General features: G+C 41.0%; 1 protein-coding gene across 5 annotated transcripts in view; it reads right to left on the bottom strand.

The window, feature by feature from the left end:
• Positions 1-27,249, bottom strand: part of LOC119143448 (amyloid beta precursor protein) — a 229,077-nt gene that overhangs the window by 123,479 nt on the left and 78,349 nt on the right. For all 5 annotated transcript variants that reach the window (XM_037377728.1, XM_037377730.1, XM_037377732.1 and 2 more), the window contains exon 3: positions 25,549-25,678. In XM_037377728.1, the coding sequence (XP_037233625.1) occupies positions 25,549-25,678 (130 nt within the window). The remainder of the gene's footprint in view (positions 1-25,548; positions 25,679-27,249) is intronic.

Below are 27,249 nucleotides of genomic sequence, written 5' to 3'. Positions count from 1 at the left end.
GCATTAAGTTCATTTACCTATATCCTTTTTTCCCCCACTTGTGTCCCCCATCTTCAAGGAAAAATCTTGCTGGGAGTACAGTAAGATGCCTTTTGTGTCCCAGTCTTGCTCATTAATGCAATATAACAGAACTATGCTAAAGCCCATTATCCCAGCATCATAGGTTATGTCACATGCTGGGATTCTTCCTCTTGCCCCATCTTCCTAAAAGGCCCACAAAAATCAAAAAAACACCCTTCTAGAATTTGTTATCAGTGTGACCAGCAGCAAACATCACCTGAAAAGGGCTATCTGAAGGGTTTCCCCTTCAGTTTGCTTTCTCTAGACGTGAACTACTCACACTAGCAAACTTTCTCGCCCTGCCCCACAAATCAAAATGCTGCCTCTAAAACACGATTTACTGAGAAACAGGCCCAAAATCAGGGTGTAAAGTCCAGCTCAGGAAGCTGAGAGATTTCAGGTTTCAGTTGCTCTCCTTTCCAATTCTTCAGTGCACTGGTGACATCTGCAAAGTTTCTGCCACAAAAGAAAGTATTTGCTGCAGATACAGGTCCCTGCCTCCCTGTTATACAATCCTTAGTAATTTCTTGGAAATGGTGAGTTAGGAAACAGCAGGAATAATACAAGTCTACAGATGTCACTCTGGATAGCTTGACTTTGTCCTGCCTCAGTCAGAACTTCTGTTTGACACTGCCCAAATAAAAACCTTTTTTCCTCCTCCCACACCATGCTTAACTGCTTATTGTTTCCTTCCCCTCTCTTCTCTGCAGCCCCAACAAACCCTTCAGATCCACTTTTTACTTTTCAGTCCATCATCACAGTAGTCCTGTTTGATAAACCTGTAACAGGACACAATCAGCTGCTCTGGAGGGCTAATGAATGCATTGGGGACTGAAGCCCAGCTGCTTACAGTGGAAAAACATTTATAAAGTGAATGTTGCCACCTGTGGGTGCTTGCCACAGGGTCATTTGGTGGGAGGTTTTTTTGGTGGTTTTTGGAGCAAGGGGATTGCTTTTTGGGGATACCACATCCCATACTAAACTGACAGCAGTATGTCTAGCTAAAACAGATCTTTCACAGTGCTATTAAAAACAAAAAAACCAACACCCCCCCCCCCCCAAAAAAAAAAACAAACCACCAACCAAAAAACAAACACCAGGCAATGAAAACTGGAAGGTGTTAGAAGCCAAGGTAAGTTAGAAAAGCTGTTTGATTCTGCATACAGCATAACAGACAGAACTACTGGGGTCCTCAAATGGGAGGACAGAATAACACATGAATTTATTGGAAATCACTTAATCTACAGAAAACAGTCAGTAAAATTCACAGAAAGGACTAATCCTGAAAAAACCAGTACTAGAAAACTTAAAAACCAAATTTTAAATGTGAAAGGTTTAAATGAGACCATTTTGTGTAGATTTAAGAAGACTTTATCAAGATTCCCTGAGCAGAATCCTGGGACAGTGAAAATTACTTCAACTATCCTGGACCACAAGCAAGCAAGGAGTAAAAAAATCAGGATGGAAGCAGGACAGTGGTCCCTTTAAAGGTAACAGCACTTACACTCTACAAAAAAGTATACACACAGGCTATTTACACAGCAGTGTCTGAAAGGTGCAGTTATATGCCTGCATATAACACGCTAGATGCTGTTCTGTTTGAAAAACTTCCTGTCCCTATGTAGCTTTTACCACAAGCTGCAGTAAAAGAAACACAGCAACATTCCTCAGAGCACTGACCATCTCAGCCTGGGAGGGAAGCACAAAGGACAAGAGATCAGAGTATCCTGACCACCTGTGCCCCAAAAGTTGTTGTGGAAAACAAAACCTGAAATGTTTTCTTCATAAATATTTCTTCTCCTTCAGAACAGTTGAATTCTTTTTCTTCCACACTGAAGTGCATACATGCCTGTCAAGTATTTAGGAGTGTGTGGGGTGTAGAGGTGCAAGGAATGGGAAATAAAAGGGAAAGAAAATCAAAAGATTTCTGAACCATACCTCCTACGCTGAGAGCTTCTTATTACCAGAATGGTGCAGCAAAACAGACTCCAGGTATTAGGAATGCTCCTTTTACCTGGTAAGATTCCCCTGGTCCCACCCCCCTTCTCATGACATTGTTGTAATACAAAGCACCTCTCCATCATCCAGCCTTTAAATCCACCAAAGGCTTTTGTTCTCCACACCCACTTCTTTTCACAGCGCTTCGCTAATAAAGCCATCATGGAGCTTGTCCCGGACCTCAGAGTCATTAGCCACTGAGTCAACTATGTAAAAAAAAAAAAAAAAAAAAGTATACCACCAGGGACACCAAAAAGTATTTGGGGAACTGGCTGAATAGAATTCTTTTCTTAAGGAGGCACTTTCTCCAAGAAGCCCTTTTCAACAGAGGTAGACAGCACAACGCTACCTGCACTCACTAAACCAGGCAGGCTCTGGAGGAGGAAACAGGAACGCTGCGCCCTGGCCTTGCCGTACACAAGGTGCTGCACGTGTTATTGGTAAAGGACCACCTATCACCTCCAGAAAGAACCCATTTCATTCAGGACAGAAAACAGTTGTTGGTAGACAGCTGAAACAGTCTTTATACCAGAATCACGGGCTCATTGTTTAGATATTGTTAATTCAAAAACCACACCACATCAGGGATACTAAAAAAATAACAGCCTCAGGTGGGAGGAATTTTGATATTTTTTTGTGTGCCTTGTAGGCTTCTGACTTTTCTGAGATTCCCTTTATTCCTTGTACTCATGTACTTAAGTCCTCTCCCAATTATATATCTTCTCCTGACTGATTAGCTCCTTTACAGTTCTGCTCACGTGACCGCCAAGCGGGACATTAAATAGTAGAGCATGGCATGAGTCAAGCACCAAAAAAATACCCAAAAAAGCCTGTTGAGGGCAAAGTTGCTCATGGAAAGCCAGCACAGGCCACATGCCCTTGCTTCCCATGGCTGGTGATAGAAACCTGCAGAGCTGCACTGGATAACGCTTTCACATTGTCGTATTTCCCACCAACTGGTCCTCCAGCTCCTGCCCCTGGCACTGGCAGGGGAACTGCCTGCCTCTCCCATCATCTGAATTCATGAGGAGCACCAGAGACTGTGAGCCAGGGTGTGTATTTGGCAAATCACAACATGGAAAGAAGAAGGGTAAGGAAAAGTTGAGGAGGTGTGATCTCCTCATTTTATGGTACAGGATCAACACATACCCTTCCCCAGACAGAGTACTTCTTAATTTATAGAAGCTTTTTAGTTTGAGGTGAAAATGCTGGACTTCTTCAGGGCTCTCTCTTGCAACATAATGGAGGTTCTCCATCAATAAACACCAGTCAGCACTAGCTAGACAACAAATAAAGAGAAATCCCCCTTGTCTGGTTTTAACCGTTTTCAGTCTGTACGTTAAATAGTTTATCTAAAGTATGAGTCGTTAACCATTCCCAGGCTTATTCAAGGCAACATTCGCTCTACTCAGTAATCAGTAACATTGTAATGAAATTGGTTTTCTAAAAATGTCAAGAGAACAAAGCCAGCAGCTTTAAAAAAAATTAAAAATTTCCAAAAGCCTTATCAGAAATTATTATCAAAAACGCACACGATGATTTGATCAAGATAACTGATACTGCAAGACCCATTTTAACATTCTTCCTTATATTTAAATATAAATACCAAATACAATGATATTTCTCGAAAGCAGATACGTTCCAAATCTTAAGGAATCATATCTTTGAGAATCTTACTTTTCCCCCAGCTGCCTTCAGGTTTTTACAAGCTATAATACAGCTGAGTTTCAAAACAGATTATGCTTCATAAATGCTACCAAATGCAGTAATTTAACACTCCAGCTATTAACATCACGTGCTGCTGCTGCTGCCGCCGAGATGCACGCCAAGCTGGACAGCAGCTGGTACCGTTTCTGCTCCCTCCCTCACAGCAGGCAGCAGACATGTTTTGCAGCAAGATCTGCAAGTGCAAATCTCCAAGCGGTTTAAAATTTTGTGCCTCCCTTCTCTCTGAAGTGACACTTAATGCACTCCATTACATAAGATGTACTTGGAAAAATGGGCTCTGAAATGGAAACAGCATACAGGAAGAAGTAATTGGATTAATTAATTAACACCCTGTGCACTCATACTAGTGACTTGCCAAAGACATCAATCAAACGGTAAGATGGCACAAAGATAGGATGCTTAGAAACAATTCAGCATATCTGGGACCAGTAATCCCACTGTGCTTTGCATTATTACACAATAAGATCTTTCTCATGGGCAATTCTTACTAAGTGGGGTAAAGCATCAGGTACTAGGAGTAAGGCTAGAGAAGGCCCCACTAGTCACTCATTTACGTCAGTTTTGTTTTGGTGTGTCCTGCCCCCCCTCCCATACTGCATGTTTCTTTATAAAAAATTGGATTCTTTTTACTTCAGCAGTAATTTAATTCAGTTACTGGTTGCTCGCTCTCCTGTTGAAGAACAGGAATCACTATGAAATCAAATACAGGCAGTAATTTTTTATGCAATACCATCTTGTGCAAAGCCTCTGATGAGTGAATAAGTAACTCCATAAACAGCAGTTGAAGATCAACTTGGCAGAAATACCCTGCTGATTATTAACAACCTAAGCAATCACTTCCCATAACACCACTGAGCCATGAATATTCTAACTGGCAAGACCAAATTTCCACTCAAATTGTTACTGCTAGTGGGCAGAGCACTTTGCTGTATTACCAGCAACGTGGGAAAATAAGAAACCACTTTCAGGCTTTCCAAAGTTTACAGGTAAGCAGATTAACAACTACCTGACAAAACACACTTTTGCTCTACACAGAATAAACCCTTTAATCATCTTGCAGGAAGGATGGCAGGTGTGGTCTGGCAGCTCAGCTACAAGGCAGCTGGGATGGGACAGCTTGGGAAAAAGAGAAAAGCCAACTCAGGCACGGTTAGAAGACAAGCAGTCAGGTAGACTAAAGGCAATGTTACATTCTGCATTCAGCAGGCACCACTTTTTAGAAATAAAATGCTAATTATAAGCGATGGACAACTGACAAACACTGCCATTTCTTCATGTAAAGACAGTTCTGAATGTCTAGTAAGCCATGATTTTAAGCATTAGGGAAATAAAGAACTCCCTGAAATTTGTCTACAGCTATCATGTACCGGTTCTCCAAAGAACGTCTTCATCGTCAAAATCTTCATGTTGCTTATTTATAAACCAGATTCTGATACAAGGTTCAAAGCAAAACCTGACTGATTTATGCATCATCTATCAGCTGCTTCACAGCACCGAACTGCAGGAAGAGAGCCTGGCCGTAGTCTCCTATGGCCACAGAACCACAGGAGAGGTTCCTACCAGGTATGTAAGGGGTGTGTGTGAATAATCACAAGGAAAAAAATAATTAAGCATAGAGGAAAAGCTGCCAAGAGAGGTTGTAGAATCTCTTGTCCTTGTAGGTTTTTGAGACCATGCCAGACAATGCCCTGAGTAGCCAGTCAAATTTCAGGATCAGCCCTGCCTCAAGCAGCAAACTGGACTCTGGAACTCCAGAGGCCCCTTCCAACATCAGTGACCCCATGATTCTATCCATCCCTTAAGTCTTTTCCACCTCCCCATACGCTAGCAAACAAAAACAAAGCTGCAACAATCCTCGAATTAATTTCAGTCACACTGGCCTTCAAAACATCGTTATTTCTGTACCCGTTGTTGCAAACTATAGTAACTATAGTAGCATCTAGAAAGTGGTGTCACCTAGTTTGCAGGCACCGTCGCGTACTCTGTTTGATCACAGATTAACTGAATAGCTTGTTTTTCTGTAATCTATCCCAAACAAGGGTGATAGCTGAGTCAACTTCATGAACAGACAAAGTGAGAGGCACACTCTCAAGTCCTCTGCTCACAGGAGAGGTTGCTCGCCCACCTTCTGCTGGCTAACGAGGAGGACAGTATGTTAGATCAGACAAATCACCTGCCTTATTAGGTCTACAAAATTTTTGGACTCACTGCAGACATTAGAAAATAGGGGTTTTTAAAAAAGCAAATTTCTGGCTTCTAACATTAAACATACTGACAGAGGAAAGGGTACAGGATCCTGTTCACCAAGATCCAACACGACATGTGCCACCTGCATGGTAAGATGTACAGTAATGACTGCTACCAATGATGGGGCTGAGTTGCTCCGATTAGCTAAAAGGCAAAAGCTCTGTATTGTCACTAACCCTCCCATGAAAGGACCCAACAACCCAGAAGTCAGTGCAGCATACTTTCAGCATTTGGTGAAAGTTAACAATTTCTTTGAATGCACAATGCCACATAAATATTTGATGTCAGTATTACTACATACAAAACCTCCCCCTACTTTATAACACAACTGCTTCTCTCTAGTTCTTGTTGCAAGAATTAAACTCTGAACTCAGCAGTAGTTACCAAGAACTGGTAGATGGTGATGTTATAGCAAGTGATTAATTCCAACCTGTTTATTTTCTCTTCATCTCATTGTGGACAGAAACTGAGTCAGGATTAACATGCAAGATCACATTCTATTGAGAACTGAATCCTGTCCTTAAGGACTAATATAAACAGGATGTTACATGCAAATACTGAGGGCAATATAATAATATTATATTCGCTATTTGCACAGACTTTATGCTCAGAAAGACTGCCTAGTATCTAAGTCTAAACCCCAACATCAGAATGAAGATTTTTTTTAAAAAAAATTCAAATACCTTGTATCACACCAACAGATTAAAAAACTCAGAGAGTAAATGGATTTTAGAGTAAGCTGAGCAACAGTGAGGAAGACATTAAACTCAACAAGGACAGTAAATGTATCATATTGTAGGCCTACAGCAAGGACGACCAAATTATATTGACTAAATCAAGACCAACCACTGGAATGGAACATTTCATAATGCACCTGAAAGGTCTACAGAAGCTTATTTTTAAAATCAAATCCTTTGCAGATTTTTGCCCCCAGTCAAATGTGTTTAGCTGAACCATCACTGAAAAGAAATTAATGGCAAGGCATCTGTCCCAAATGCGTAAGAGAACACAAGAATAATATTAAATAAATTAAACACATTATATATTTTTATATACATTTGATAACGTGTATACAAATATATTAGCTGAAACACATCTAACGAGTTCCCACACAGACAGAACAATAAGCTGGCCAAGTGTTTCATGGGCCCTACTCAGGAGAACCCAAATTCCATTAGGAGTTACACATGACACCAGGAAGGAGACAGCTTTAAAGAACAGGTTTGTAATTGGTCAGGAGCAAAACTTTTCAAAGCAGCAGATGAAAACTGATGTTACTCTGTTCAGCTCCTCTGATGCTGGCAGTGAGGCAGCATTCCAGATAGATCACTGGCTGTGCTGGTAACCAAAAATGGAAAATATACATAGAAAAGTGCACCAGCGCAACGTCTGCTGGTGGTGCTGCCTCCTCCAGGTAGCGCCTCTGCCCCAGCTGCCCAGGAAGCTGCTCCTTGCTTTTGAAGTCAAATCGCTAACAAGGAAAATTTCACCTTAATAGGGTTTTATTCAGATAAGAATTTCGTACATACTTTCATGGTTAAAACCTTTTTTCTTAGATATATTGCTTGGACTCTATTGTCTAACCAAGGCTACAGACCACAGCTGCTGAAGGAGGTTCAAGGTGGGCCCCCCTTGGCTGCTGGAGCAGGGACGGTGCACAAGCACTTCTTGCAGCATGGCTGCTCTCACCCAGCAACGTGAACCTGGCACGTCAGATAAAAGGGTCAAGTGAGCTGACATCCCAGTTCAGGAAAAAAAGCAATTTGCTTCAACCAGTACTTAAAAACAAACAACAACGCCCACCCCATCCCAAACACAAACCCAAAACCCCCCAAAACCCAGCAATCAGTTTTGCCAAATGAGAGGCAACATCAATGAGTTCTTCGGCAGGTTTTCCCCGAAGGTGCTGTTTTACCCATTTCATCCCCAGTTGTCACATGTCAAACAGAAATCTTGAGGGAACAATGGGAAATTCCATGAGCAAGGGAGGGAGTGCAAGCAAAAGCGAGGGAGGACAGTTCTAGGTATCCATGTCCCAAGACGGTAATGTCTACTCATAACCAACCTCAAAGAGGAATGTTTGGGCATGAGTTAGCCCACATCTCCTGGTGTGGCACAGAAGCCAAAACACAGTGAAGACGCCATTCATACTTTATACTGTGGACATGCAGTAGATACGAGGATTTTTGGGCCATGAGCAACCTCAGAGACACCTTGCAAGCCATATCGCTGGAAGATGGGAGGGGACAAATGGAAAGAGGTGGCACCTCAGAGCACTCAGGAGACTCAGAAAGGCATCCTCCCACTTCTCCAATGCCCTTAACTAAACTAGCCTGCCACAGCAGAGCACATGCTATTTCAGAGCACATTTTTCTTAAGAGCTTTACCTCTGATAACGTACAAAAGCCTGCCATAAAATTGATTCTGTTGTAACAGACTGGGTAACAGTAATTGTACACAGCTGATTGCTCATACATAATAAAAATGGCATTAGAGTTTAACTTGAAATTACACTTTCCATTTTTATTAGAATTTAAAAGTTACTCTTGAAACACCTTGACATAGGAGACTTTTTGTAAATTGCGAGGGCAGTTGCATAACTGAAAATTGAAATAAAACTTTACAGCTTCCTATGATTTTAGAGAGTTTTACAAAAAAGGAAAGATATATGAGATTTCAGTATTACTCCTTTATGATATGCCAAATTAACTTGGAGGATCATTGTTAGAGCAAATGAAGTACTAAACCGGTTCTGGGTAGGCTACAGAAAAACATGTTTCAATCAGGTTTTAATCTAAAAAACTTGTTTCCCACAGTAACTGGGAACAAAGTGACATATCAATATGTTTATGATTTACGGAACAGAGCAAAAGGGTATGTCGATGGGAATTTCACACTGTAACTAGGCTGAAGTTTGACTTTCTTTTCCAGAATCTGAAAGAGGAAAAGAAACATAAAAGATTTATCACTTCAGTGCTCTACAACAATACAACGGTGATCGTGGTTTACACATTAAATGTTTTCTATTTTCAAAGTTGACCCAGTATTTAAGCATATAAACCCCAAGACAATTAGCAAAACACACTCTGGGTAGCCAAATGTTTCACAGGCCATTGACAAGCTTGCATTTTCAAAAAATTGTGCGTACTGTAAATGTTGTTTTAGATTGGCTTAGGCCAACCCAAGCCAGTATTTCTCTCGAAAAAAGGGTGGCTCTGCACTTTCCCCAGTACTACCACACCTGTGACCGTGCTATCAGCAAGATCAGAGACCTGGGTTTTAAGACACTCCTTACTGAAAGGCAATTTTGGCATTATTTTGTCAGCCCGGCTCAAATTTCACCAATACTGTTTGCCATTTGATCCCTACAGAACAGAGATGAGCTGCAAGAGGAAGGCTGGAGGGCAAGCAGCAGAAAGACAAATCCAGATCCATCAACCTCTGAATGCTTTCTCCAGCTCTGCTCCAGCAAAGCATTTATAGATGTCTATTGGCCTCCCTACAGTATTGCAAGTACCATCAGATGGACATCCTCCCCAAAAGATTTCATTTCTTCCCGGACTAAAGAAAAGCGCCGTAATTCAATTCAAGCATAGCCAGGTTATGCAACAGATATAACAAAACCTGCCTGGTACACAGAGAGCTGAATTTGAGGTTGATTACAGAGCTTATAAGGGATTTCACTGTAAGAAGGAAATATCCCTGAAGGTTGCTTTCCAAAACCAAAACCACACACACACACACACACACAAAAGAAGTCCATGGTATGCAAAGCAAAGTTTGCCTGTCTTATTTTCAGTACAGACTGAATAAACAAATCCCAGAAACAGGTAAAAGGAAACAGCTCCAGCTGTAGGCTCACACACACGATGTTGATCATTTCTTATTTGTACTGTAAGGTGAAATGCAGGCTTTTCAGTCACAGGGCAGGATGTTCCTGTGTTAAGTATCATTAAAAGTGTAAGATAGTCCTTTTCCCAAAGGGTTTTTAATCTGTTTTGGGTGGACTGGTTCCAAATAGCTGTAGTCACAGGGAGCTGATTGTAAATTATCAATAATCACCTAACAGATTAAGAACAGTCACAAGGGGAAGATAATGACTTGACAAAATAAGCTATTCAGAAATTGCATCCTAGGTTAAACTGTAATAAAAAGGTATAAAACCCCATTATATGTAAGACCAACTCAATGAAGAACAGCTGAGGGAAAAAACTAGAATAAAACCCAGTCTCCTTCAAAGCACGGAGAATCAGACTTCCGAAGCAGACACTGCTTATGTATTCACCCAAGTACCTTCCGGAAAAAGAAGCAGAAGCTGGTATTACTACAGAGCCAAAAATTAATTTTTGCTACCAAAATTAACTTTGATACAAGTTGTTATGATTCAATTTTCTGTTGACCTAGTTGCAATGATCTAATAGAAAAATATGGGGTAATTTAAATATTTTACACATCAAGAACTTACTGACAAAGGCACTGGGAGTTAAAAGATAAAACATATTAGTGCAGAAAGTAAATAGCTTCCAATAATCACGATTATCACTCATTATCTCTAGCACAGGGTTTTTTTGCTATCTTTCAGTATTTCAAAGTGAACAGTTGGGAAGCATTTTTAACGACCAGGTTAGGCACATCTGTTTGAGTACAAAACTAAGATACAACTCTTACCTATCAATTCTGCGTTTTTAGGTACATACAACAGATTCCTGGGTAGAAACCAACAAAACTCAGGAGGTTAAGAAAAAGGGTTACAACTATAACGTCTTTTTTGAAGCATACTCATGTTCTACTAAAACGGGAAGTAATTTTTATCAGCTTCAGGTTCACATACTTTACTGGAATAAATCCCCCTTTAAGTTCCTTTTTTCATTAAGTTGAATTACATTAAGTTCTTTAAGAGAATTTTCCATATGATTCTGAGCATACTAGAAAATCCTACTATTATTTCTCAACCTGGACGTCAGTAAGAAAGTTCAAAATATCTGAATAAAGTCTAAATCCACAGCAAAAGCAAAATGCAGACCTGCTCATATATTCACTAATGCAGATGAAACCACTCATGAGGAAAGACTATACCATAATCAGTAAATCAGCAGCAATTCTTCAAGCTAATGAAGTATTAAAGCTAGTAGCTTTATTTTTGTTAACAAGCAGGCTGGGGCTATTATTAAGTATTATGCTGGTATGATCTACACACAAATAGATCAAGTCCAGGAAGTTTAAAACCAAACTGGTCATGCACAACAGCTCTGCAGAACTAGAATTTTCAATTTCCATCACTTTCTAAATTCCTTATATGCTGGCATCTTCCTTCATTTGTTAACCCAATGAAGGCACAAGCAGAGAAGAATACAGTCCATTTCACATAAAACCAATACAAGTATTCCCATGGAGAATAAATAAACGCAAGCATAGGATGTGAACAGACACTTCCTTTGGTAAGTGAATGCCAGTGCATTCCTACCCCTGGGTACTGCAGTCTTCCTTTAGCTTCATACAAGAACAGGGATGAGTAAACTACAGAAACCTGTGATACCTGCTATGCTAGCAGGCCAAAGACTGGCAGGCAGGCAGATAATAGGAGGAGGAAAGTAACAGCTCACTCCAGAGAGGACGGAGTACTGCCCCATCAGCAGCCCCCCAGCTTCCCAAGGCAAAGCTGGCAGCTCCTCAGACCACCTACCCCCATCCTGACCACTTAACCCCCTCCATGCAGCTTTCTGAGCACAAAAATCTCACACACAGCGAAAACTGTTCCTTAAAAAATACACTGCCGTTCCACTTGTTTTGGAAGAGGGGTCGGATGGAGGGTTGCTAGTTGTAGTCTACTCAGCTCTCAGATTTCAGGGCTGCAGACAAACCATGTGCACAGATTTGAAGAGCTTCAAGAGAAGCAAACTTTAAAAAAAAGTCACCAAAAGTAAGAATTGAGAGATTTTTGGGATGGTTCTAATAAAAACAAAACAAAACCACCCCAACAAAACAAAACAAAACACCAAATGCAACTTCATGAGAAAGTTCTTGGGTTTATGCTGCCACTCATCCCATGAGAAGCATATTAAAAATAGCTTGCTTTTCCAATTTCAAAAATAATCTAGTAGCTACGTGGGTTCATCAAAACTTGAATTCCTAGGTGGTTAATGGATGCTTTTTTCTTACAAATCACATATAACCATTCTCAGCTTGTATTTTCCATTGCAGAAGTTTCCCACAAGAAAATAAACCCCCACATTTCAACACAAAATGTCTCCTGTTACACAGTAGTTCTTAGCATCCACCACAAGTATAAGCTTTCATATGGAAGAGAAAGGAACCCAAAGGGAATTTCTGCTTGCATGATAAAGATGCCTGTGCTTGTCGGTAAGGGACTGGAAGTGTTGAAGCACGTTTGACCTTCAAATGTCAGCATGTTCATCGTGCAAAGATTTCGGATGTTTTTACACAAGCATGAAGTGCTGTAACTCTTTCCCTAGGGAAACACTCCAAGTGCAGCGATCCATTCAGTGGGAAGACGGCTGGTGTTAGCCCAGCACAGCTCTGTGGACGCAGCCCTTGAATCCCAGCTTGCCATTTCACCGGAACGCTGCTGGGTCCGAGCCTGGCCAGCATGAGGCTGTACCTCTCCTTCGTCTTGAGGCTGTCAGCAATGAGGTCTGATGAATGAGTGTGTGCTAGACCTAAGCAACTTCTAGCACTTTGAGTACAGCCCTGTAATGCTGCCACGGAGAGGCCCTTGCCAGTTACGGGCAATTTATCCTTTGAGGGCAGAAAAACACTGAGGCGTTGTGCTGTCACATCGTAAGTACTAGCTTTATCAGTTCTCTTTGCCTGAAGGGCAATGCGCCCTAAATGAGAAATACATTACTGAAAATTAACCAAGTTCTTTCCATCACTTACTAAAAGTAATTTTGCAAACACTTTTCCAAGGTTACAGATGAGCTCTCTGACACAAACTTTATCCAAAAGCCAGGCTGCTCATTGTGGCTGAGAATGTAAGGGCATATTTATAAACAAATATCTGAAGTCTTTTAATGAAGGACAAAATAACTTCCACAGAAAGCCATCTAAATCATTAAATACAGGGGGTTGCCTGCCTAAATTAAAAAAAAACAAATATGGAGATTAATTCATACTAGCATTCTGACAGCAAAAAACCTAATATATATACTGTTAGTTATAGAACATATATTTTTTTTTTAATTCTGTTGCTATGGTTAACAAATTAAGAAACATTTTACTGTGCTATTTAAAAAACAAACACATTTTTTCATGAAAAGTAATTCTGATGTCTTGGGAAAGTACTGTGACATAAAAATACCCAATCTAGAAACCACTGCAGAATTTAAATTTGAAGTGATAGAGCTGAAATGCAAGGCCACACCTCTAAATTACATGGGCACAATATGAAAAATCCAACATGGACATAACACACAACTCAAGGTGTACAGTAACAGCTTTTGTCCAGAGACTAATACCCTGGAAGCATTGCTAATTCATGTTTCATGCAATGAAGTGGTTCAGCTGTTCCCAGACCCAAGGGGACTCGCTGAAGCAGTAACAGACATATTCAATGACAAACCCCAAGGAACCACGCCCAGCATTCCCAAAGTATTCACCCATTCGCTTCTGCACAAACTAATAGTCAAGTGGAATCACTACCTTGCTCACTATTTCCTGCATACATGAGACAGAGGACAGTGCAGCCTCGGTCAAGAAATGTGTCTTTTAAAAGCACGTCACAAGCCTAATCCACTCTCCCACAAGACTTAGGAAATGCAGTTTCAATAGCATCACTCATAGCCAAGAGGCTCCTTCCCAAAGTTCTGCCCACTACCGTGGCTTCTTCTCCTCTGGGAACGTTATTATTCTGAGTTTCCCTGTTTTATTCAGGTGCAATATTGGATTTGATATTCAACAAAGGAAGGAAAACAATGCCAGCATTTTAAAAGACAACAATGTTCTTCCATCCTGCCTACAAGATAATGGACTTCAAACAGAGACTGAAGAAATCTTCAGCTCATCCAATGTTATAAGCCACATACAGGATACAGATGGGGGGTGGTGGGGGTGGATCTTAAGTCCAATGGCTATTTTTGTTATATAACACAAAGCCATCTTAGTTTAGCTAAGCTTTAAGTAGAATATCTCACAGCAGTTAGGTCAGCTGGCAGAGAGCAACAGCATCTTTCTTCAACCCAAACGCAGCAACAACAGAAACAACCTTCAGTCTGTGTCTCTAATAGTCATAACCCAGAATGCTTTAATAAAGCAAATTTTATTGCAAATTGTTGGGAAAAAATTGTATTTTTGTCACATAAAACGTGACAGATGTGCACAACCACCTTACTGCTCAGAAGCCAGAGCCTGTTTTTGCTGTAATGGAAGGTTTGGGTTTGGTTTTTTCCCCTCTCAAGTGCTTGCCGAGGTTAACCTGGCAGGCAGCTAAACACCATGCAGCTGCCTGCTCACTCTGCCCTCCCCACACACACTCCACAGCGGGATGGAGGAGAGAAATGGGGGGTGGGTGTGTAACATTCATGAATTGAGATAAAGACAGCTTAATAGGACAGAAAGGGAAGGGAAAATAGTAGTAATAATAATAAAAAACAAAAGAAGTGATGCACAATGCGATTGCTCATCCCTTGCTGACTGATGCCAGCCTGTTCCTGAGCAGTGGCCCGTGGCCAGCTCTCCCCCTAGTTTATATACTGAGCAGGACATATGGGATGGAATATGCCTTCGGCCAGGCTGGGGTCAGCCGTCCTGGCTGTGTCTCCTCCCAGGTTCTTCTGCTCCCCGCCCACCCCCAGCCCCCCTCCCCGCCACCCACTGGCTGGTGGGGTGGTTGAAGAGGCTGAAAAGTCCTTGACTTGTGTAAACACCGTTTAGCAACAACTACAACTTCAGTGTGTTATCAACATTATTCTCACCCTAAATCCAAACCACAGCACTGTACCAGCTACACTAGGAAGAAAACTACCTCAGAAAAAAACCCCAGGACAGTGCTACCTTGCCTTTGTGCTAGAACATACTGGTCTCATTGCTCCCAGGGAGGATCACAGGGTTTCTCTCCATTTGCTTCACTCAGCATCAGGCAAGATGTGAAATGAGATGACAGGAGATGCATGGCAGCACTGATAAAGAGCTGGAAAGCAGACACCAGTAAGACTGGCTTGGATAGCAGATGCTGTGAGGAGGCAGAAGAGTATGTGCTGAGAGGAGATGGATGCCAGGGTAGGAAGATGATTACTGGATTACTTGGAAGGAAAGAAGAGGTGAAGAAACATCAGCACCTTGAGGGGAAAGGAGACTTGAGTGAAATGGTGATGGGCAAGACCATAGCACCTGGTGAGCCAAAGAAGGGAGGAGTTAGGCTGGAAAACTGAAGAGACAGACTGGGTAAGAAAAGCAGGACAGCAGCAGGTTTGAGGGGATGGTGCTAAGAAGCCTGATGAAAAGCACTCTTTGATATGGGAAACGAACCCATGTAAGCAGAAGAATGCCTATCTCAGTCCAAAAAAACCTTTTAGCTCAAGTGGTCAACAGCAGGCACCTAGAACACAATATCAAAAAAGGATAGGAACCGTAGAAGAGCAGCAGTATTTTCCCAGGACAGCGTTTCACCACCACCTCTCCATACACAAGATTAAGATCCCTAACAACCGATTAACTGTCCTATTGTGAAATGTCCTGCTGGGCTTTGACCCTTTGTAGGCTCTCAGCATACACAAGACACTGTGGCAGAAGGCAAAAGGCTCACATGAACACTGTGCAACAAAATACACAACTACACAATGACTTCTGTTTGCTTTGGAGCCTGAAGCTTGCTCATCTCATTTGATCACCTGGTCTTGTTGCAAAATGACTGTCCCTCATCCATCCTCTTCAAGCTACTCATGACTTTGCAGAGCACTGTCAGAACCTCCAGGCATCTTCCTTTCTATGCTGGAAAGTTATCATCTACTCTGTCATTTCTTCTACAAGAACCATGTCATTCTTAAAACACTTAATCTTCGCTCTTCAAATTCTTCAGTTTCTACTATATCCTTCTTATGAGGAAGGCCAGAGCAGCAAAAAGTGTTCACAAATACAGGTAAGTCCATAACTGACACAGTGATACAGTTGTCTTAATTCCCCGTTCCTTTCCTGATAATTTCCAATACTGCTTTTTTGACACTAATGAACCTGTTTTCACAGAGCTGTTAATACCCAAGGTCTCAGTCCTGAGAAGTTAAAGGCTACTCACAGTATCACCATATACAGTAAGATAAGATAAATTTATTTTGTGCTTTTCCCATGTATACTGCCTTTACTGCATTAATTTTCGCCTGTCATTTTACCTCCAGTCAACCAATATCAAAGACCAATCTGAAATTTTTTGGTTTGCCTTTATTAATTCTACCTTGAATAACTTAGTGTCATCATCAAATGGGTCACCTCACGATTTACCCTTTTTCCAAATCACTAGTAATTTGAATGTCACTGGCACAAGAACTGATCCCTTGAGATTCTGCTGGTGACCTTTCTCCACCTTGAAGATGGACCATTAATTCCTGCCTTTTTTTATCTTTCTTCTTATTTAGCTACAGAAGAGTTTTCTCTTCTATTCCATGGTAGATTAATTTCTTTAATAGCTTCTGGTAATGGACCTTGTTAAATTTCTTCTGAAAAATCAAAGTAGACACACTATCCATTTGCCTACCTACTCCTTTAAAAAAAAAAAAAAAAAAAAAAAGAGCCTCTTGCTCAATATCATACTCACTTGTAAGTCCCAATATTCCTAGGGGCTCAACACTTCAAAAAAGCACCCCCACACCCCAAAACAGATTTACTGAAATGCATTTCCAGGATCTTTCCTAGCACCTTTTAGAAACATCCAGTGATTCCCATCACTGACTCTTCCTTTGCACTGAACAACTGCACCAAATCTGTGGGCAACATTCAATCCTCCTCTGAGACCAGAACATATTTAGCATGAGATCTCACCATGGCTTTCAGTTAGGTGACAAATCTGTGGGAAGATGCTTCATATGCAAACCAATTTAATGACATGCGGTAAGATGTACACTTCCTTTCTCTCCCTCTCCCCATCTTTCCTTCCTAAAAGACTAAGCAAACAACATACTTTAATCAGCAGAATTCTTCCACTGCAAAATATTAAGTACTGTATGTTGAAGGAAACACCAAAAAACCACAACAGGATTAATCAACTCTGTAGCGCTACTAAGATGCTCCGATGAAAGCTTCCTGGCTTCTCTGTTCCAAAAGCTGGATTCATACAATGAACAAGCTATGAAACTTCGGCAGTGGCTTCATGAAATACTCCCAGGTTGTGTGTGTATGTATGTGAATGGACACATTTATCAAAACCAAATACATGTATATGCTTCTTAAAGAATCCCTGGGTGCATGTGCACACACACTGTTACAAGCACTTTACAATTTGGAGCCTGACTATCAACAGATACATTTGGTTTCGAAGCTTCCTCCCAGCCTTTCTCCAGCCTTCCAACTACGAACTAGGGATGACGCTCCTAACCCTTGTGACCTTTGTGAAACTAAACCTGTCTCTCCAAAGTGCTCCGGTAAGGTTAGAGAAACTTCTAAGAGGAAAATTAAAACTTCAGGCAGGATCTGAGTGGTGAGCATTAACTAAGGCTGTGGGAGAGGCCGAGCCAGGAGGTCAGAAGAAAACACCTCATTCAGGCACACACAGCGAGACAGGGCAGGCAGATGGGGCTGCCCTGCAACTGCAGCCTCCCTGATGCCCCTTGCACAGGAAGGGACCCACAGTCAGGAGGCCACCTCAGCTTCCCCCTTTCATAATTTCTGGGCTCTTTTTAACCTTACTAATACTCTTTGAAGATGACTTTTTGTGGCTAACTCATTTTAAATAAAGCACTGCAGAAAAAGCAGGAAGATGCTGCTTTTAATCCCTGGCACACTCATATAGCCTGGACAGTTACAGAAAACTTAGACCAACTAGCATTAGTCATTAAAGCAGAAAACTGATTTATCTTTTCAAGCTTCTAAACATTTAACAAAAAAACCCCAGAAACAGTATTTACTACAATTGGTAACAATTTTAACTACAATTTTTAATAGATAGCTATGAAGATGACTTTCACATATCAGTGAACACTTCCTGTAAGCTGTTCCTATAGTGTATACACCACCTGTTCTCGTCTCCTTTGTCCATTGTAAAGAAACAAATTAACCCCTCATTTTCATTGCTTACTTATAAAGAATTCTTCTACTGCTTTAGGAGTATATCTGCAGAGCTATGTGTTCAAGATCTCAAGAAGTTTTTTGTGTTGTGACTTGTTCCACAAATCCTTTTCTTATTAAAACCTTACTGCAGTCACCAAACAAGTAAAACATACATACACCCTAAAAATGCACAGAAATACGTAAGTTCAGATTTATTTCTTCTGGGTTTACTATACAAAAATAAGATGTTTTATATTTACTCTTAGTCATACATAAAGACACATTCTGGTCACCACCAGAATGCTGATTTTGCTTTATCTTTTCTCTTCAAGGTTTCCATGCCTTCAGCTATGATTTGGCTAAACCAACAGCTGAACGAATGTTTGGCTCAAGTGAGGAGGTGGAAGCCTCCCGAAACAGGTTCCTGACTGCCTGAGGAAGTTTCCATGCTGCTGGTAGGCGATCTCATTCAGGATTTCTCTGCCCACTCCCCACCTCTTCCTCCAACTGATGATATTTTGCCCCCATGACCCACGCCAAAGGCCACTTTAACAGTTTACACAGTCCTCCTCTGCAAAAAAAGTACTTGGAAAGACACAGTTATAAACCATGAGGTAATACAGCTGCTCAGAATTATAATAAAAAGATAAACTCCTTACTGTTTGTACAAACAATTAGTAACCCAACCAATGCTTAACAGCCACTTTATTACAGAAGCTGACCATAAAATTTGGCCCAGCAGAGTTCAGGTATAACAGAAAACCATGTCTATTTAACAGAGCAGGTCAAGGCATGCTCCTAATTACACTGCTGCGCAGAACTGCATTTAAGAAAACACCTCAAGAACTGAGGCTCTAAAAGGTTGCTGCACTCAGCTCAGTCATGAGGATGCAGAAACAGGAGAAAACTCTTGACTGCTGGCACAATGCCGAAGAGCTGCCTGTGTGCAGCCAAGTGTGGTTTTGGACCTGGGCAGGGAGCACCTGCCAAGACTTTGCTGCAGTGGAAGGAAGCCAGTGTGTTAGGACACCTCATTATCCCTACAGCGCTTGCAGTTTTGCAAAAAAAAAAAAAAAAAAAAAAAAAAATGTGCCCAGCCTGTGAAGGCAGGGCTTTCTCATCCTTCCGCTAGCACTATACCAAAAATACCACTAGTAGGCAGGAAAGTTGTCTGTGAGGGAGCGAAGAAGGGAGATGAAACATTTCTTCCAATGAACAGTTGTGCCTTTCATTGTGCATAGCATTTCTCTACCTGTGGTCTCCCCACTAAGCCATTCAGATTGTCAGTATTTTTGGAGATACTTTCCTTCCTGTCAGCTAGCACTGTCAGAAAAACTAGACATGTAGTTGCGTAGGCTGAAACTAAGTGCATTTTTTTTTTTTATTTTAGGAAAAGTGTGTGGTATGAGGCTTGTCTGCATCACTCACGTGGCTGAGCAGAGACTGAGGCAAGCTGGAGGTGGATAGCTAAACTAACAAGGACAGGAAAACCCCATGATAATTACTTAATGTCATGCTGTTGATTAGGTGCCGCATGGAAAAGCCAGTGGAAAGTGCTTCCAAAGTATTCATAAGAGAAGCTTTGCCGTTGCAGTCAAAGACGGGCACTAGACAGTGAGCTGAGAGGGGGGGAAAAAGCAAAAAGCAAGTACTGCCATGTAGAAGTAAACAGGCATTTCACATACTTGTGTGAAAAAAACTACAGTAAAAATTGCAAGTAAACTACCAGATGAATCAAAAGAACTGTCAATTACATAGATCTCTATTTAAATGATTAATTCCAGGCATAACCTTGGTGTTTTCTTTGGTATAATTGGCTAGGCATACATTTCAAAACTTGAGTATGCCTTTTCTTCTGACATCAACAAGTGGTTAAGTTTACAAGCTTTTAGAGTAATAAAGCATGACAAGTTAATAAATATTTTCAAAGATGTTTTTGTTAAAAGCAGAAACAGAAGCCAACTTTTCACTACATAACCAAACAGCAAAATATACTTGTTATATAAACCTAATCCACTTGTTTATGAATAAACGATTGCAAGTAATCACGTTTTGATTGACAGAGGCTACATACATCATAATATTCTAATACATCTGGATCCTTCAAACACTGTCTGAATACAGTGCTTAGCAGCATACATTAACAACATAATGAAACACAGTCACATGTGAATACGCCAGCAAGCGCTTTGCACAGCGCAGTTAATCAATGCCTTCCCCTTTACCCAACCTCGTAGTTGTTTCGTCTGCCATGCCCATGTATCGATTCACAAACTTCTGCATAGTTTAGCTTCTACTCTCTCTCCAGGGCTACGGTGCACAATGAGCAGCTAGGCTGGGATGTATTTCACCAACAGTAAATGAAATGTCATCCACTTAGAAAAGTATATCCATACATTTATCCAAGCTATTCAAACAATCATGGCACTGGGACAAGGATGTCCTGCTCCTGCTGCCAGCTGGGAACACAGAGTGAACTACCTCATTTCACAACCCACGCTGCACAAATTCGCCAGCTGCTTTTTTCTCAGGCAAGAAGTGAAGAGAAGAAAAAGCAAACCAGAACTGCTTATTGCCCACAGTGCCCCAATACAGGCAGAAATCCTGCCCTCCTGCCGTAGCCCGTTGCAGACCTCCCTCCAACATTAACAAGGCCAGGCTTGCAGCCAGGGTATTTTTCAAGAACAGTTTTCAAAGAACAAAGTGGAAATCACGGGCTCCTTTGCACTGCCTGACCAAATCCTGCAGCCGTGCCCCACAGCAAGCTTACTGTTACCATTTTGGAGGGCTCAGCCTCAAAAGCACCTGCTTTGTCCATGCTGCAGGTGTGGGGATGCCAGCACACACACACGCCATGCAACACCAAGGAAGCAATTCAGACCACTGTTCCACCAGCACATCTCATGGCTCATCATCCTTGCCTGAGCACTGACACACATATGTGGCTCTTTGTCAAGCAGTACATACCTCACTCAAATATCGTAATTTAACCCTTTGATCTCTGTATTACTAAAAAAACCCCAAAACCAACCACCCTCAAATCCAAGATTTTTTTTTTTCCCCGCCTTGAAGACGGCAGTCTGGCACCATCATTCAAGAGACCTAAATACCCATCTAGAGTCCTATTTCTATCATAACATGGCTAACAGAGCATCTGGCCATAAGAAGTACACACTGGAAGATACAGTTTTCTAGAGGAAGGAAGATAAGGATAGTTTTATGGCAAATGCCATCAGTGCGTTCAGAAAGGTAACTGAAGTTTACTCAACAATTTTCTTTTCGCAAGAATTTTCCCCTCTTCAATGAACTCAAACTGTACAGTAATCCCCTGCGTCCCTGGAAGCATGTAACAAATAAATCAGTAAATCAGACTTATTGCACAAGAACATCTCAAAGCTTGCAGTTTTAAGAACACTGCAAAGCCCTGCACACAAACACAAAAGTAGATTTTTAAAATAAACCAAACCAGTAATACTGTTGTTCTTTGGGTTCAATTAGAACATTTTTAGGGGCATATTTATGTGGTCACTGCAAAGACACATGGCAGACTCAAATAAGGGGTTTTCATTTTGCCTTATTTAAATTACTGCTTTTATGTTTTAGTTGCACCCACTTAAAATACAAAGCTGTGTAATCTAATAAATCCGATCAACAATTCGAAAGTATACTGCTACAAATAGCTGCAGTAACTACCATCATGCACAAGTCTCAAAGAGAAAAAACTCATGGAGCAGCCAAGCGCTGCAGTGATACGCTCTCTACATGTCTCAGAGTGCCTCAGCTGAAGACTGCGACGCAAATGGACTGTGAAGATGATCTGGCCTGAAAGCGGACACATTTCTGTCACTCACTGTTTCTCACCTCTGTGGAAAATAAATGTCAAGATGGAAGAAACTGTAAGCTGATTCAAGATACTGAAAATGATTTTCACAGCAAAGCGGAATTTGTAAGATTCAACCCTGCAATGAGCTGCCCACTACCAAAGTTTCTTTTGGCACCTTAATCCTTACCAGAGTCAACGGATTTAATGTTGATCTATATCAAGGGCCTATACTTAACAAAAATTACTAAGAAATGAGCAGTGCCAGTATCCAGTTCCTGAAATTGCCCACTAGCAGCTACCACACCAAAGGTAGCTGGGGCACATGCAGAACTGACAGGCAAAATCCCAAGTTTACAAAAAATTATCTTTTAACATTGAAGAAGTATTAGCAGGAGAGAAAGAAAAAACAGCTCTCAGGACTCCTTAACTCTGTAAAAAACAAGATTTAGGAAAAAAGTTCCAAGACAGACATAGCACTGCTTATGGTGATAATTAATGAAATCAGTATCCTCATACTGAGCTGTTTGTGCAGGCTACAAGATTAGTTAAAACACACATACAAAAAAAAAAGAAAGGGGGGGGGGGGGGGGCAAAACAAACAACCCAAAACCAAAGCACCCAACAAAAATAACAATATTGCATAAAATTATTAAAAAATATAATCTTTCAAAGCTAAGAGACATTGACAGACTGAATTCAATCAACTCCCTGCCTCCAGCCTACCCCTTTGATGTACAAGGCAGCAAGAATATTCAAGGTATCTGACCACAACTTTTCGAAAACACAAAAATCAAAGTACTAAATTAAGAGTAACTGTCCAACAGGAAAAATAAATGAACAGTCTTCATTAAAAACCCCAAACAACACTTTTTTCCCCCCCTTCAAGACCTCTGCTCTTTCCAGAGGATCTGTTAATTTCATGACCAGCTTCACCACTATGAAGGCAGCAAGCCAACAGGAGAGGACAACATGGGCTGCTAGCAACAGAAGAACACCTGCTGCTGCACACTAAGCAAGCCCAGCTTCCCACAATGGGCTGTACCCCTAACCTCACATGTGGGAACATGACCCACTCCCCTCCAGCCTTCTCCTCTAACGCTTCTTTACCACATGCAAGAAAGTCTTACTTTAACCATACACAACAAACAGAGGGCTGGTTGATGGAGAAGAGACAGATACTGGCCACGGTCACTGTTTTTCCTCTGGTGGCCACTCTTCTCCCAGTAAACTCTTGGGAAGATCAGTATCTAAGGCTTTTGTTTCTGTTAGTTTTATTCTAGTAAGGGTCAAAAGATGAATGGCAGCATAGAAGGATGTCAAACACACACAAGGCAGACACAACTGCGTAAACTCAATTACAAGGAAATAGTGTATGAGGGGATTTTAAAACAGAAAATAGGAGCTAAGGGGCAAGGCATTAATGGGCATGAGGTGCTTAAATGTCTAAAATTTTTGCCTGCAGCAAGCAAAGCCTACTTTGCTACCTAAAGATAGCAGACCTTAACCTCCCAATAATTTTTCATTCAAAACTAACTCCGGAAAGACACCTTAGAAGTCCAAGTTCAGTTCCTCACTCCTGCCGGGAACTGAATATAGTCCTGTTCACAAATTTATGAACTTCCTTCTAAATTATTAGACTTACTCCTTTTATCAGAAGACTGTTGGAGCTCCTTATTCTTGCAGAAACCTCCTTATAATTTCCAGATTAAATTTATTCATGGCCAATTTATATTCATTTGCTCTTGTGATGACATTGGCTTTTATCTTAAATTAGGTTGTAAGTTCTCCAGGGCACTGACCGAATCTGCATAAGCACAGAGAATCCGGAGCATAATAGTTCCATGATCATAATTCAGAGCTTTGCTTATGATGACAATACAATAAATAATTAGTTTTTATAGTTCCACTAGTCTGACCTTCTTCAACCACATCTCTAATCAGTTCAAGTGCACTTGCACAGAATCTGATCAAATCTATCACGATGACGCTAGATGAGATTGCAGTTCTGCCTCACCTCTAACAAGTTGCTTATCTGGCTCTACTAGTACAATGATACTACAAGTTGATGTTTTTATCTTCTCTATGGAAAACTAAAGAAAACACAGCGGCAAATGGGGAGAAGAGTGCATTCCTTTTATAGCCTTAGAACTTTTGGAGGAAGTGACCAGCTCCAGTCATGCAGAAGTCTGGAAAACACACAAAAAACAGCAGGTTCCTTCCTGCAGTCAGGATTTGTATTACTAGAGGCAGGTCCATCTCTCTACAGAAAGTCTTGAATTTGGGTTCTCCTTTAACATTTTTGGCTCAGAACAAACTAGTCATTCTTACCTATGGTAGCACTGACTGATACATTGCAGGTCTGAAAATACCTATTTCATATCTGTACAAACATACATCAGATCTAGAAACCTCACTGAACAATAAAATTTCCCTGATACTCCTCAGCACAGATTTTGCTTATCTGCTGCTTTGGCACCTTTGACCATAGTGGTAGCATACTTGTTACTCTGCAGTCCTATTTTTGTTAAGCTGGCACACTCACTGCCTGGACATCAGGTAGAGCGTGCCATGTATTTTACCTATTCCACTGAACAGAAATTCTAGAAAGACTGTATTTTCTGGATTTATTTCATTACTTATTTCATGGAATAACTGGCTTGAGTTGCTTTCCACACATTTTAGCTGCCCTGGCTTAGTATAAAAGCAAGTTCAAACTCAGAACTCCAGCATTTGAACATGAAACTAGGCAGCTGATTTACCACAATTCAAATGGCAATAGTAAAGTAACATATTTAAATAGCTCTTGAAATAATCTCAAGAAAATGTTGTGCCTAGAACGTTAACGAAAAGGACAAATTAATACAATTCAGTTTTCTGAATGCTGACAGGAGTAAAGCTTAACAAAAAAAATAATTAAGGACTGAACCTCCCTTTTAAATTGGTGAATCGATTCAAAGCACCCAAGGACACAGGAAAGAATAGCAAGCAACTGCAACAAAAATAGTTGCAGAAAGAAACAACAGAATTTATAAAGTAGCTTTTGCTTGCTTTCAATAAAAACCAATTCTCTTGTCTTTCACAGTAAGAGACCAAGTGCTAGATATTACAAAAACAATGGGGGTAAAAAAAGAAGTATTTCTTGAGGGATGAGTAACTTATGAACAAAAAACCTTGTAAACTGGGCGCACATGTGCATGTCTATATGGAAGGAAAAAGAAAGAAGACGACAGATAATGACAAAAATGGGGGGAGTAAGCAGAAGTCTGGTTTTCAGTCACTCATGAAAATAGTATTGGGAAGAGCAGGAGTATTTTCTCTGTAGATAATACAGTTCCAAAGGACAGACCAATTAGACAAAACCCGCCTCAGAGAAGATGATAATACAGAGGTTTAAAAGTAATTTATGTAAATTCTCTATCTTTTTCATCAAGAGACTAAAAAAATCAAAGAGCAGGAAAAACCACACTGAAACTGTCACTTACCCAAACATCTGTAGGGAACCACAATGTGTGGGTGACCATTGCACTGCTTCCATCCCCTTTTGCACCAATTCTGGATTGTAACTGGCTGGTTGGCTTCAACAACATTGGTGATTTGTAATTCAGGGTAGACCTAGAGTTAAAAATATTAAAAAAAACCCGTCATCACAAGTATGCACTCTGGGTCATGCAATACTGTTACACATGTTTGTAACAGGGGTATCACAATAAAATACTCAAAACAAAAAAACACTCATTCTCCTATCTTCTCCCTCTTCTGAAGTGTAATGTATTAACTCTGTGGCATGAGTACATGCACTTACCTGGAAAGGTGGTGTGTTTGTTCATCATTAAAAACATGTGGCTGCCAGCTCACTGGCTGTAAAAATACAACTTGGCCAGTAATACTTGCTTAAGCTAAAGATCAGCTAAACAGGTGTTTCACTGTTGACCAAAATACCTGCTCCTCCATGTTTAGGCTACTGCTTTCTTGCAAAAATCCATATATGGGATGTAATCTCCATACCTCTAAAATTAATACCATGGCTTTACGTTTATCTCAATCACTTTTAACAAACACCATTAATTCTTTCCCACTGCAGTGTGCATAGTGTTAACGGTCTGTTAAATCAGTTATTCATATTTAGGTTTACATCATCAGTATTTCCAACTTCCCTAAACTGCCGAGATCAAAATCCTATCCGTTCTTAATACTGCAATACACTTCCACACCCACAACCACACCACCAGCAACCTGGATGACTAATTTATTGGCAGGCCAAAACTTTGATCAAGCCACATACTTGGCTTTTTATCTCCCTCCCCACCCTTTTTTTTAATTTTACTATCAATAATAGCTCATCTGGCCTCTTTTGTCAAGGACAGGTCTTAACCACTGACCTCTTCTGCAGACCCACCACCCTAGTCACCTTCTGCACGTGCATTTCAGTTCACTGGGAGCCCACTGCTTTGCACGACGCTGCGGTTCATGCTGCATAAGGATTTCAGAGTATGCAAACTGCATTCCCTATGGATAAAACTTAATAGGAATATGTGCTCCTGGAGCACACCTAACAACTGGTTAGTCCATGCCACCAGGCTAGAGCTAACCAAAGCACAGCCTGTGAAGCACACCCAGTGTGGATGCTGAGCCCCTGCTGCTTCACTTCGCACTCGCAACCCTCACTGCACCACAGTAGCTGCTAACACAGCCTGTGGATCTTGCTTTTGGTTTTTTGAATTGGCAATCTATGAGCCTTAACATCAGACTCACAAGGTACTAGTTTTCCTTAGCCTTTCTTCATGCAATCCTTAACAATTTCCAAGTAGGTCAGATCTGAGGATATATGTGGACTGAAAACTAGTCTACTCACACCTACCAGTGGAAAAGAAAATCAGAAATGGGAACAAGCCTGAGGAAAAAAAAGTAATTGGAGATGGTCCAAAAAACACCCTACGGAAAAGGAACATAATCCCAACTAAAGAGATCTGGGTTGAGACCGGGTGAATTTTGGCAGTCCAAAACTTATGTTTGGAAAAACACTTTAAGAACCTCGACAGCCCTGCCCCGAGGAAAAAGGATTTGTCTCAATCGCGCATCTCCCCCAAGCTCACAACATCCCAGTGGGCCAGGACATCCTGGCACTCCCCTGACCGAAGGTTTAAAATCTAACTATGGCAAAAATTAAACAAGCAGGCTATTTA

The sequence above is a fragment of the Falco rusticolus genome, chromosome 2, assembly GCF_015220075.1.
Source record: "Falco rusticolus isolate bFalRus1 chromosome 2, bFalRus1.pri, whole genome shotgun sequence".
In the NCBI taxonomy this organism is placed as follows: Eukaryota; Metazoa; Chordata; class Aves; order Falconiformes; family Falconidae; genus Falco; species Falco rusticolus.
The sequence above is the reverse complement of the archived record's forward strand: the minus strand, read 5'-3'. Positions and strand labels throughout refer to the sequence as shown.